The sequence below is a fragment of the Rhinolophus sinicus genome, chromosome 6 (genome assembly GCF_057876585.1).
Source record: "Rhinolophus sinicus isolate RSI-liver-muscle chromosome 6, RSI-T2T, whole genome shotgun sequence".
Lineage (NCBI taxonomy): Eukaryota > Metazoa > Chordata > Mammalia > Chiroptera > Rhinolophidae > Rhinolophus > Rhinolophus sinicus.
This window is the reverse complement of record NC_142506.1, coordinates 15,424,228-15,438,219: the sequence shown is the minus strand read 5'-3', so window position 1 is coordinate 15,438,219 and position 13,992 is coordinate 15,424,228. Positions and strand designations below refer to the sequence as shown.

The 13,992-nt window shown below is 39.8% G+C and overlaps 1 protein-coding gene and 1 long non-coding RNA gene across 3 annotated transcripts in view; both read left to right on the top strand.

Annotated features, from left to right (window-relative positions):
* The window catches only part of LOC148757836 (uncharacterized), a 364,219-nt gene extending 362,465 nt beyond the window's left edge, over positions 1 to 1,754 (top strand). Inside the window, exon 13 of the long non-coding RNA XR_016021507.1 lies at positions 1,525 to 1,754. This is a non-coding gene — a long non-coding RNA (uncharacterized LOC148757836). The remainder of the gene's footprint in view (positions 1 to 1,524) is intronic.
* Positions 1,755 to 1,879: 125 nt separating this feature from the next.
* Positions 1,880 to 13,992, top strand: part of COLEC10 (collectin subfamily member 10) — a 35,396-nt gene continuing 23,283 nt past the window's right edge. The window contains exon 1 of one of the 2 annotated variants that reach the window (XM_019714866.3): positions 1,880 to 2,239. In XM_019714866.3, the coding sequence (XP_019570425.2) occupies positions 2,092 to 2,239 (148 nt within the window). In that variant the 5' untranslated portion in view covers positions 1,880 to 2,091. The remainder of the gene's footprint in view (positions 2,240 to 13,992) is intronic. The other variant, XM_019714926.3, reaches the window with a different exon arrangement.

The window sequence follows — 13,992 nt, the reverse complement described above, 5'->3', positions numbered from 1 at the left end:
GCTTTGCTCAGTCCACCAATTCAAATGCTTGTTTCGTCTGAAACAGCCTCACAGACACGCCCAGAAATAATGCTTAGCCAGATATCTGGAACCTGGTGATTCAGTCAAGTTGATATTTAAAATTAACCATCATAATGACTTTAAACCAACTGCTTAACTTTTGTGAGTCTCGGGTACTTTGTCTGCAGAATGGGGAGACTACGCTCTATTCCACAATGCTATTTTTATGGCTTAAATAAGATCAACTTAAATTAAGAGACTAACCTTATTCTTGGACAGAATGACTATTCAATCAGTTCCAGTTCCTTTCCCTCCTTCTCCTTGTATTATGACAACATCAGTTAAATCATACTATAAGTCTGTTGTTATGAGTTGAACTGTGTCTCCCAGCTAAAAACGTTCACATGTTGAAGCCCTAATCTTCCGTATCTCATACTATAGTCATTTTTAAAGATAAGGTTGTTAGAGATCTAATCAAGTTAAAATGATATTATTAGAGTGAGCCCTAATCCATTATGAATGGCATGCTTATCAAAAGAGGGAAAAATGGACATAGGGACACACACACACACACACACACACAACTCCATGCGGAGATTGGAGTTGTCACAAGCAAAGGAATTGCCAGAAGCTATGAGAGGGGCCTGGAACAGATGCTTTAACACCGTCAGAAGAAACATGGCCTGGTCAGCACCTTGAGCTCAGAGATCTAGCCTCCAGAACTGTGAGATGAAAATGTTTTGTTGTTTAAGCCACTCACTTTGTGGCCCTTTGTTACAGAAGTCCTGGGAAACAAATACGCCTGCATTTCTTAGATTGACCATTACTTATAATGGCATTTCTTAGGGATAATTCTTTATTCGTCCTCACCAAGATCTGTAAGGTCCTTCTTTTCCAATTTCAAGGAAAGTAGTTCCACACTTTTTTGGCCCAACTCTTAGTTACACGCCTCTTCAAGAGTAGAGGTCAGGCATCCCCCTGCTATTTGTGATTCTGGTCCCAGTTTTCAGTATCTTACTAAGTCTGAGCTATTCATACAGGTCATAGGGTAACAGAACAGATAGGACAGATAGGTACTCAGATAAAGAGATAGATGGGTGGGTAGGTGGGTGGATGGATGGATGGATGGATGGATGGATGGATGGATGGATGGACAGATAGATCTCTATTTCTATCACTGTACATGTATCTATATCTGTAGCTGTATTATCTATATCTATTCTGCTTTTTAATAAAGATAATACCACAAATTTTTCCCCATTTTATCAAAAACTTGCTCCATCATTTTAATAAAATTGTCGTGTCATACTCTCTCATAGGTTTGTATTTACTAAGATTTGCCAGCCATTAATGTATTGTTAGGCAGTTGATGCCCCCTTCCCTTTTTGCCACATCTTTTTAAATAAAGTTTTATCCACATTTCAGTGTTTTTCAGTAAGATAGTGTACCAGAAAGCCAATTATTAGGCCAAAGGCTATAAACATTTTTAATATTCTTGATACTTATTGCCAAATTGTTTTGCAGTAAAGCTGGCCTTCTTTCGTCATTTGGGGTTTAATCACAAGACAATTCTTTGTAGCAAGAGAAGGAAATAAGGTCACAGAGAGCACTGAGAGTTTTACTGTTCAACCGCCACAAAGAGGTAATGAATATTTCTTATGAAAAAACTCAAAGCCATGCATAGTGCTTCCCTAACATGTAGGTAATTGAAGAAATCTCTGGCTCAATCTTTCTGGAACCCCAGCACTTAAATGCAATTTAGGAAATTAAATTGTCAGCTCATGTACTGAGTAGAAGCATCTCTCTCGTCTGTTCTGTGGAATGTTTCTGCTGACCTGACCTGAGTGTTTAGTTCAGAGATCATTTTCAATAAACTGTTGTCACTTGAAAATAAACAGTCTGGACAATGTATGGTCCATTTGGAATATTACGAAAATAAACAACCTAGGGTGTGCTTCCTTCTTGACTTTGCAGCCCTTTTAGGAATGTGTGCTCTAGAGACCACTTTCTTCCTCGGAGCCGAGGGTTTTATTTAAAATAAAGCAGTTTATTTGGCACTTCTAGGCAACCTTTTTTTGAAGAACCTCAGCAATGGGTGGCTTTGGAGTCCCACTTCGGAGGAAGCAGTTCATTCTCCTGGTGTTCTTTCTTTTGCAAATTCAGAGTATGTGTCTGGACATGGATAGCCGTCCAACCTCTGAAGTCTGTGCCACACACACGATTTCACCAGGACCCAAAGGTGAGGAAAAATAAAGTTTTCATCTGTAATTAAGTAAGCTCTTTTCCTTCATCTCTCAACCCCATTCGAGCTCTCAATTACTTTCTCTTCTCCCATCCCTAGTTCCTCCCACTTTCTGTCTGTTTTGGAAAATCAATGGCCTGTTCCTTATTTTTAAATCTCCCTTGATGTTAGGTAAGAGAACTTTAGGAGGGGGCGCAATCCCAGGGGCAGGGATGTGATGGAACTGACCCTGTGCAGGGGGAAATTTCCTCTTCCGTGCTGCTCTGGGGGAAGACATACAAACAAGACACTGGTCTCCAGGAATCCTTTCCTTTAAGGCATCTTGGCGGTTTCAATCCCAACTTCTTCCTCATACTGATTTTAGTAAAGTTAGTTACTAGGCAAAATCTCAGTAAATATTAATCTTCTGTGTATCTCATAAACAAATGAGCTCCTGAGTTCCAATGCAGAGGAAAATTTTTGTCAAGGATAGGAGGTAATAGACAAATCAACATTTCTTTATTTCAAAGTGGAGTCTTCAGGGCCAAGTGCCTTCAGCTGAAGGATGATAGAATATTGCATTTTTTTTTTTTTTTTTTTTCAAGTACACCCAAGGTCTAAATGTGCTTCCAGCAACTGGTTGATAGCAAAAGCTTCTGTTTTCCTGGTTTCAGCTCCGACCCTTTTGTTCTGAAAGTGGTCACTGCAGAGTAAATTGGTGCTCCCTCATTAGTAATTCATGCTATGTTTCTTCAGGCTATAGGGTGGAAGAATTGCAGCTGCTGAAAATTTTAAGTAGAAAAGGGGTCTTTCAAAAAAACAAATACATCGTGCAAGCTTGTCAGTTATTTAAATGTGTATTGCTTAAAGTGCATTTTTCTTAATCAGTGAATTAATTTCCTCCTAAGATTGCAATCCAAGTTTTAACCTTTGATACCAGAAAATAAATGCAGGGAGAAGAATGAGACCTCGGGGCCTCCAAATAATTTCTTGGGTGACTAAATGAATAATATGAGGGCAAATGTTGAGAAAAGAAAGTTTCGATTAGAAGTAAAGTATTTACTTAAAACCATTACTGGACTTTCTGTAGAGTATAGGAAACTGTGTATTATTCCTAGGGTGTCATGGAGAATGCTGAAAATTAAAATTTTCCTTGTTCTTGCAAATGGGGGAATCCATTTGAGAATAGCACTGTTAATCAATTTTTTCCTGAGGAGAAACTGCAATTTTCAACTGGAAGAATGGACAAAGTGTTGTTAAAATAGTGTCCAAAATATAATGCATTCTAATTCAACAATTATATTTATTCCAATTCAGCTAATGTGTATTGAATACCTACTAAGTGCCAAGCACTCTTTTAGGCACATTAAATAATGCATTAAATAATGAGTTGTGAGCAATGGAGAGGGAGATGATTTAAAAGGGAAAACAGAAAGCAATTAATATTTGTTGGATACCAGCAGAGTGTCCACTGTGAGTCTTCCTACCCTCATTTCATCACTTAACCACAAAACTCCTCCCTTCTCATTAGAAACCTTAAGATTTCAAACAATGGAAATCCCTTTAACTCTCTTCCTGAGCTTGTGTAGAAATTGTAAAATGATTACAAGCCAGGAATGTGACAGAGTAAGGAAGTGAGAGACTAGGGAAGGGGTCCTCTAGGACCCTGGGCTCCAGAACAAAGTCTGTTGTAGCTCTGGCATGGTTTCTTCTGCCCCCAGAGCCTGGGAACTTTGCATCAAGCCATTTCTAAGTTCCCTTCTTATTAAAGAGATTCCATGATTTTGCAATGAAATGACTACCTACTAAGCCCCAAGCATCATGTGAGAGGCTCAAGTTGTCAAGCTAAGGAAGAACTCGGCCTAGAACTCGTATCTACATTTCAAGCTGGGTATTAGATTGCAAACTCTTGGGGCCAGGGCACAGTTAACTCTTTTTTTTCTTTGCAAATTGCCTGTATGTGTGCATGGAACATCATGAGTACATGCATCACGGCCCTTCCTCCGCTCTAGGGCCTGTTCTAGATGTTGGACATACAATGAAAAACAAGGCGTAGTTTTGTTTTTATCTTCTATCAAGGTATAAACTGCCACCTATCTTACCTAATTCCTTCATGAACATGGCAACAGCCTCTTCCCGCCCCTGAACAAGGCAGATTTGTATATTGAGTTCTACAAAATGAAAAAAATAAATAAATAAATAAATAAAATATAACTTGATGGCCAGTTCAACATTTTAAAGGAATGTTGCTTCTGTTCAATGTATTTTTTCTAAGATCAAACTAGTCTGTACTTTTCTCCATGGCTAACCATCGCAATAGCATATTTACCGGCGCTCTGCCCAGATGAGAAACAGACAATACAAGAAGTTTTCTCTAAATTCATTTAGGAGACAGGGAGCTAAATTAATTCTTTGCAGTTGCAGGTGGAAAACCAGTAATGCTAACCTTTCATATAATATATCGTCCAACATAGAGATGCTGTATTTCAATGCATTATTTCCCAAGCATGACTTTAATGGAAAAACATTGGATTCAATCTGTTTGATCTTCAGTATGTGATCACATCTATTTATGTTTCAGTTTCTTTATTTGTAAAATAGGCCTTTATCATAGACTCGTTTTGAGAATAATATGATAATCAATATAAACTTGAAGCTGTGTAGATATCACAAATAGGTACTTAAATTCTACTTGTGTTTCCTTCCTCTCCTTAAGTCTCTGTTCAGTAACAATTTCAAGAATAAGCATTGTTCCAGTTATCAAAACTTCTTTGTTGAAAGCCATCTTTATTTTTCTTTCTATGCTTTAAACTTGTTCTATGTTGCTTAGTAGGAAAATGTTTGTGTTTTTTTGTTTTGTTTTGTTTTTTTCTCCTACCTTGGTGGTTTCTTTATACAATTCATGTAAAATTCTGACCTCTAGTGGCTTTACTTGAAAACAACAATGACAAGAAATTTTACGAAATGTTAAAAAGAATTTTAAAACCAGTAAGAAATATTTAGATGAAGCTTTACAATTTCCAAGGACCTTTGAAGTACACTGTCTTATTTAATTCCACAGTTGCCCTATGTGGTACCAATTACTTTAAACGTAAAGATAAGGAAACAGTATCAGCGAGGCCAAATGGAATGTCCAAGGTCTTTCAAGTAGATACAGTACAGTCATGCACCGTGAACTTCACCTCTGGCCTCCTGGCTCTGGTTCCAGTGTCATTCCATGACTCCCACTCATTTCTATTAGAATCAAGTTTGAAGCACAGTCCACTGACCCCTGTCTGATAAGAGGTGGATAAGGCAATGCCTAAGAACATAGAGTTCTTACAACCTCTCAGCCCCACATTGTCCTGGATACAAAAACATACTGAAGGTGGTGACATGCCTCCTCTTTGATAATTAACTTCACTACTTTATTAGTTTGTTTGGAAATTAACGATATTTCACCCTATTGCTTATTTTGGCTTTTACACTAGCTTTTTTTTTTTTTTTTTTAATTTATGGGGGTGACATTGGTTAGTAAAATTATATACATTTCAAGTGTACATCTCTACAACACATCATCTATATATTGTATTGTGTGTTCACCACCCAGAGTCAGTTCTCCTTCGATCACTGTATATTTGACCCCCTTTACCCTTTTCTACCACTCTCCCCCCTTACCCTCTGGTAACCACTAATCTGTTGTCTTTCAATGACGTGTGTGTGTGTGTGTGTGTGTGTGTGTGTGTGTGTATACGTGTGTACTAAAAGGTCCTTTACAATCCATCTTTCTTCTCCCTACTTCTCCCACGTCATTTCAAACCTCTTTTCCATTTGTAGTTTGCTCTGGGCATCCTTGCTGTGTCTCTCATTCTTGAGCCAAGACCTTTGTACTTGGTGTTCCTCATGTCTGGCCCAATCTTACCCCAGATCTTCCCAAGGATATTTCCTTCTCATTCAGGTTTTAGGTCAAGTGCCATTTGCACAGTGAGTCCCTACCTGACTACCCCTCACTCTCTGTCATAGTTCCCAAGACATTTTATTATTTTCACAGACTTATTACTAAGTGAAACTCTCTTGTGTATTTATATATTTATAGTCAGTCCTAGAATGCAAGTTTCATGAGAGCAGTGTCCCTGTCCTTCTTGCTGAGTGTGTTTTCCTACTGCCTAGAAGAATTCCTGACACATAGTAGGTACTCAATAAATATTTTTGATTAAATAAATGAATCCAAATTTTTCAAGTTCCCCAATATTTTAGCTTGTTGCCCTGACCCATTAATATAGTTCCTTGGAAATACACTGCACATAGGTCCTATATTACCCCCCAAAAGGGACTGCTACTTTTACATGTATGCACATGCTTCCCAAAGGGGGACTGATCTTGGGGTCACACTGTCATTGCACCAGGTCAAAGAACTTCCCCACCACTGGCCACTGATTTTCTGCAAGTACTGTGTTTCCCCGAAAATAAAACCTAGCTGGACAATCAGCTCTAATGCGTCTTTTGGAGCAAATATTAGTATGAGACCCAGTCTTATTTTACTATAAGACTGGGTCTTATGTAATAACATAACATACTATAACATAACAACATAACATAACATAACATAACATAACATAACATAACATAACAAAACATAATATAATATAATATAAAATACCAGGTCTATACTATAATATAATACGGGTCTTATATTTATTTTTGATCCAAAAGACGCATTAGAGTTGATTGTCCAGCTGCATCTTACTTTTGGGGAAACATGGTGCAAGCATGCCACCACTTCCCCAGCGCTGCGTCTCAGCCTCGCCAGGCCACTCACTCCACACCACTTTACTCAGTAAGGAAAGCTTTCCATTGCTTCTGAGGACACTGCAACTCCTGCGAGTAACCATCGTGACTCGTCCTCACAAGTCGCCTGTGATGACTTCGTAGGGCTGGGACAGTGTCTCTTCCCTTCAGCATGATTCTAACGACAATGTCCATTGTGGTAGTCGGTGCGGTAAGACTAACACACATTGAATAGTTGTCATTCCCTGGGCACTGTGTGAGTGCGTTAGGGCTGCTTTTAAATTTAATCATGTCTATAGACTTAGAGAAAGAAAACATTATAATTATCACTTGACAGATTTAGAAACTGAGGTTCAGAACTTGTAAGGCACTAGCCTGAGGCCACACAGTTGGGAGGTGACAGGTTGGAACTCAGTGCAGTTCTAGTTGGCGCCATGCTCTCATCAGCCAGAGGGGCCCCTACGTGGTGTCGGCGGTACCACAGTATCTTACGGGGCTACCTGCAATAGCTATTTCAGGTTTTGCTTGAAGCCCCTATTGATCCCTGTGGAGCTCATGCATGGGTGGACCAGGTGACACATAGGAGTGCCAGACGACACGAGGTGCACATGGCTTTGCCATGAGGGAAGCCTAATAGAGCAACCATCTATCTTCTGGAATAATTGCTTTCTCAGCAAACCCTACAGCCCCCAGGAATTGGACTTCTAACTGGCCACCCCCCATGTTACTGAACGTGGCTCTGGATCCCAGCAACTGACACAACGTGAGTTATTTCCCAGGAGTCTTCATAGCCTCCAAACAGGGCTTCTTGTGACTTCCCCCAGCATCTGCCAGACATGCCCCGCTACCTGGATCACTTTCACACTCGTATTAGAAGTCTCACTTCCTGTAAAGCAACTCGCAGAGATCATTTGGTTTAACCCCAATTATTTCTATGTTTGTGAAAACTAAAGCCCAGAGAGGTGCAATGACTGGTTCTCTGTCACACAGCTGCTAATTGGTGGCAGGGGCAGAACAGGAGCTCATATTCCAGCTTCCCAAGCCAGTCATTGTACCATTCCGCCATATTATGTCATTGTCCTCACGTTTTGTCATTCTCATTAAGCATGAAATGATCCTTCCTTCAGTGTTACAAATTAACATTAGAGAAGTTCTGTGAGGTCAATGTATAAACATGGTACAGAATTGTTTTAACTCGGTCACCTTGATATAAATTAAGCTGCTGATTTCCTTCTAATGACTTTATCAGAAAGGTTAAGAAAGTCGGTAGTTTCCCCAAACCTATATATTAATTGTATTAATTAAACTGGATTCTTTCATTATGAGTTTGAAGACATATTTTATTCATAAGGACAGACCAAAATTTTAAGTGGCTTGTCTCTTTTTAACTTCATAATTCAGTGTGTGAGTGTTCCAACCTATTCCCACCCCCCCTTTTCCCTTTGGGTAGATGCCAAGAAAATATTTCAAGGTTATGTCAGGAGGGGAAGAAGAAAACTCCAGTCAGTCAAAGTGTGGGCAAGGATGAGGCAGGAGGTCGTGAATGGTAATGACAAAAACAAAACAAAAAACAATTAGTTTGTTTCATTTTAGTAAGTGTGTCCTTTACCCATGCCATGTCTCTCTCCAGCTCTCTGACGTAGTAACTTGGCTATACATCAATCGGTATTAGGGACCATGCTACTAATAGGTACTTGCATGTTGGTAAAAGATCATGGACTTTGCATACAAAATGTATAGTTTTGAATTTGAGCACTGCTACCTGCTACCCATATCCTTTTAAGCTTCAGCATCCTCGTTTTTTAAATGGCAGTAACGATACTGCCCATCGCAAATGCTTATTTTGAAAATTAAAGCATGTTTAACATATTGCTTAGCTATCATTGTTTCTTTCAATAGCTTTCATCACTATTACTAGTCACCATGAGCTTCCTTGCTCCCCACCTCCCTAAAGAAAGGTTTATAGATTATAAAGTTGGCTCAACAAGTAGAAACACACCATGGAAATACTACCAGCTCTGCTCCTTGGTGCAATGTCCTGCCTATTTTCAGTCCCACTGCAAAGTCAACTTTTATTCATCAATAGCTCACAAACTGGAGACCACCCATTCTCTTCACCATTGCTGCCTTCTTTCTGTAGTTCTCCAGCTGACAGAGGGACATAATAGAATTAAAAGAGTTAAGGCACAAAACCAAGCCTCAGTTTTCTCATCAGTAACATGGGATGACAATCGTGTGACTACTTCCTAGGGTTATGATGAGGAGAAATGAATTAAGCCACATAGAGCACCTACCACTGTCTTTTCAAGGACTCTCTAAATATTAGCAAACCATATATATTAGCAAAACCCAAGGGGGAATGAGAAGTCTTTCCTGTTTTTTGTTCTTTTTCCTTCCTTTAAGGACTATTTCCCCTTAGTTACTGTATGTGCCCCAGGCAGGGAGTTCTATGTGCCTTGGGTCATTGACAGTTTGTGTAGACCAGACACAACTTATCTGCCTCTCATTCCTCTTATTTGTGTTTATGTAATTCAGCTTCTGGAAACTTTCTCCATTCTGCTAGAAATGGTTTTATTTGACCTCTCCACATCTTATCAGGATATTCCCACCCGTAACCAGTCCGTGTGGTTTTCGCACCACACATTTGATTTGCAATACACTATAATTTTACAAAATTCTTTAAATTATATTTTATAGCTTTCTCTGATCTTTTGTAAAAGAGTTGTAAATATACACAGTAAAAATCTGACACTCTGAAACTCAACTGAAGTAGCATCTAAATAATTTCATCGTTTTTAAATTATTTATTGTGATTGTTCTTGATTTGAAAACTCAGGAAGTATCATTTCAGGTCTCTTGTGGCCACTTGACAATAGTTGTATCTGTTAAATTATACAAATATGAGTCTTCAGAATTTATAAAGCGTTTATCCATTATTTTGCTTTGGTTCCACTGACATACTATAGGAATTATTACCCCTGTTTAAAGGGAAACTAAAGCACACTACTCTTGCATGATCTGACTGCACAGCTCTGAGCAAGTATTCTGAAGAGAGATCGTCTGCCCATACGGCCTCCCTAACTATAAAAGAAGTAACCCTAACTGACTTAGCTAATGAGATGAGCTAAGATCCCTTAAATGAGACAATATCATCTCAGGCGAAATCAGCCCTGTCTGAATAAGATATGTCAGACATACTGATAATGCCAAATTCCTTGAAGAGGTAACTCATTTTTTGCTACACTTCAAGAACTTCTAGATTCTGAGGGTCATCTATGTGTCACCCCCCAGGGATGAGTGTATATGCAAGACATTATAGTACTGGGTGTAGTCAGCAAAAGTTTATATGATCGTGTTGTTCTGCCTGGCCTGAGATGACCAGTATCTAGAAAAATATTTTGACAGTCAGAGCCAAAAGCTGACCAAAGTATCATTTCTCTCTCATAAGACCACATGCTGAGTGACCAAACGACAGGACACCCAAAAAGGAGGAGACCTGTGTGTCCACATGGGAAGGTGGGAGATGCAGTAAAGGCAGCAAGTGTGACAGTGTGCTCCAGAGCAAAATAAAAGTACCCACAGAGCCCGGGAGACTTTGCTATACCACAGAGGAGGGTCTCTGGAGCTGATGACATCAAAATGACTCATCAGTGTCACCCTAGCCCTGGAAGAGCAAGGCTAGACGATGCCACCAACGATCTTGGGTGAAGCCAGTACTAGACAATAGACACAGGCCAGATCCACGGAAACAAAGCTCACAGAGAGTGTTCAATGCAAGGGATGTGACCGGCTTCCCTAGATTGGAGTACGTCTGCGGTGACATTTCAGTTTTCAAAGTAAAATGGGCTCAAAGTTTTGATTAACTTGCATATGTATATATATTTACATCGAAGCCATTGGCGCTAGTAGAATAGGGAAAACCAGTCTGTGCTCTTACCTTATTGAAAGACCGATCCTATTTACCTAAAAGAAGGTAGGATAACACTTAGCTCCTCTTTCACGGGACACCCCTGCTCCAAGACTCAGTCTCTACTGATCACAAAGCTGATTCAATAACTTTGTTGCGTGAATGATGGTTCTTGACATTGCAGAATCCTGTGCCCTCACCTCCCACCCCACATATATATGTGGTTTTCTCATGATCAAGAGAGCCAATACTGTGTTGTTATTATTCTAATGGGGCCTAACCATACTAATACGGAACTTTCTCTTGCTCCCTCTTCCTGATTCTATAATATTTTAAGTTTGAACAGATAGATGAGTGGATGCAAAACTAAAATTTCCAGCACTTACAGCTGCCAAGGTGGCCCTGCACCTTCCTGTCAGGCTTAATTAGTGGGACCTGAATCTCCCAAAGGGCATCGTACCGCTGCCTGTTCTGTTAGCTGTAACTTCCTGCCTTACATTTTGGAATTAGAAGAATGGGTGGGGTGGAAGGTGAGGGCACAGGACTCTGCAATGTCAAGAACCATCATTCATGCAACAAAGTTATTGAATCAGCTTTGTGATCAGTGGAGGCTGAGTCTTGGAGCAGGGGTGTCCCGTGAAAGAGGAGCTAAGTGTTATCCTACCTTCTTTTAGGTAAATAGGATCGGTCTTTCAATAAGGTAAGAGCACAGAATGGTTTTCCCTGTTCTACTAGCGCCAATGGCTTCGATGTAAATAGAAACTCCATACACTCTGTTAGTCTCTTTTTCATTGATTTCTTTTTTCTTTTCTTTTTGTCTTTTTTGCTTTTCGGTTTTCATAGCTATTTTGTAGAAGTTGTGAGATTGCTATCAGGTCTGACCAGCCAAATGCTAGTTTAAACCAGAGGCGCCAATGGACGTTTTGGGGAAGAAGGATGTAATTAGATTTGTTTTTCTGTCAGATAAACCTCTTGGCAGAGTTGAAGGTAGACGAAAGGATGTGAGAAGCCCCTGGTGGGACTTGAATTAAAAACGAGAGATGAATTTGGGCCGTTGGGATAGGGCGGGGAGCTGTGGACGAGAAGCGTTTCAGAAGCAAAACTGTGTTTGAGCTGCATGTGGACCTTCAGATGGAAAAGTCTGGTGGGCAGTTGGAAGTAGGGGTCATAAATAAATATTCCTTAGGCATTTCTTTTCTACGAAAGCCACTCACACGACTCACAGTTTTCAGATGTGTCATTTGGTGACAGTCGTCCGGAGGACACTGCCTTCTCACAGTGTTGGGGTGTCCAAGGATCGGACTGCTGGGGCGTGTCATTGCAGTGATTACTTACACTTAATAACAACACGACTCTTTTCTTTAAATTTGTTTTCCCCCCACTTCCTACTGAAAGGAATTTTACAGAGAATATTGTGTTACACCTGTAGACTCTTATAAACATGTCAATGCCAGAAGCATAAGTCTCTGGAAGCAAAACTATGCATCAGCCAGAAGTTGCCAGGTCTGAGCTAAAAGAGGCATTGCCTCTCCGTGGTTTCTGCTTTCTATCGCTCTCATTTCAAGTGACGAGAAACTCTAGGTGGCCTATTGGTGTCATAATGCAGTGTTTCTTGAGTGTTCACTGCACCCCAGTCACCCCTCATCCCTTCGTCTGCATTATCACATGTGCTCCTCTCAACAACTCCGGGAGGGAGAGATTTCACAATTCTGGTTTTCTGATGAGGAAACTGAGGCAAAGGATTTAAGTGGGGTACGAAGGTGTCACAGCCAGTGAGTGATGGAGCCAGGACTTGGGCTAAGCACTTGGATCCCAGATCCAATGCTCCTAAGTGCTGCATTGTTTTGCAGAAGCCTGCCACTCCGTCCTGATGCATGGATGTTTTCCTTGCATTTGTTTCCACTGATTTGGCTACGAATGATGGGTGAAGGCAGAAGAAAACTTGCCCAACAAACCTTACTGTTGTATTTTTCATTACGTACAATGTTAGTTGTTTTTTCTTCTTCTTCTTCCTTGTTGCTCAGACATGCAGTGACTGCAAAAGACTTGCAGGTTCCAAGTGGTAATTCTTTTTAAACCAAATAAACCTGAAGACAGAGAGTAGGTGCTTTGTAATTCAACTGGGAAAGATTGTAGGATTCCTGAAATCCTTTTTTTTTTTTTGCTAGTTTATTCAGGGACAAGCTGAAGGGCAAATGAAGTTCATGGGTTCATGAAGTTAATCCCAATCTATCTCCTTACAGATTGATGGGGCACAGATAAGGGATTGGTTGACATCACAGTCGTACACATTAACGACCTGGCTTGGGCCATAGTAAGCACCTGATAAATCTTAGCTGTTATCATTATTGACAGTGATATTATTGTTGGGTAAATGAATCACAGTAGAGCTCCTTACAGATTGTATTTCCTTGCATTTGTTTAGCGCATTGGTATTGAAAAAGCACTTTCATTTTATTTTCTTATTTGATATGTTATCTCGTCATTGGAGGACAGAGCAGTATACATGAATAAAAGCCAAGGCTTTTCACCTCTATGCCATTGATCTTTCCAAAGGCTTGTTAGCCACCTATAAAACACACAGCAATTTCCCTTTAGTAACACTCATGGCATTTTTAAGACCTTGTTTGGTGCCTCCCTCCCACCAAGCTTCTAGGCTTAGATCATGTCTTGTCTGAGCTAGTGCTGTGTCGCTAGCACCTATTACAGGACTTAATAGCTAGTAGAAACTCAATAAATATTTGTTGAGGGAATGAATGAGCGAGCAAATTGTGAGGTTTTGAACAGCTCTCGAGAATCAACTGTAAAATATCTGCCTTTATCACAAGGAACTTACACTCCAACTGCTTGACATGAATACGAAAATTACATACCAATACATTTTGAAACAATACTTCAAGGCATCCATTAGAAAGCAGTAACAAGGAACCATACGATGAATTCCCAAGTAAATAATTCTGTCCAAAAGTTCAGAGAATTTAGAATTTGATTTGAGGCAAGATTCGTGGGTAGGATGTAGAAAGGGAAAAAAGGATGTAGTTCTTTTATATTATTTATGATTTATTTTTTAATTTCAAGAGTATTTCAGGCTTGTTGT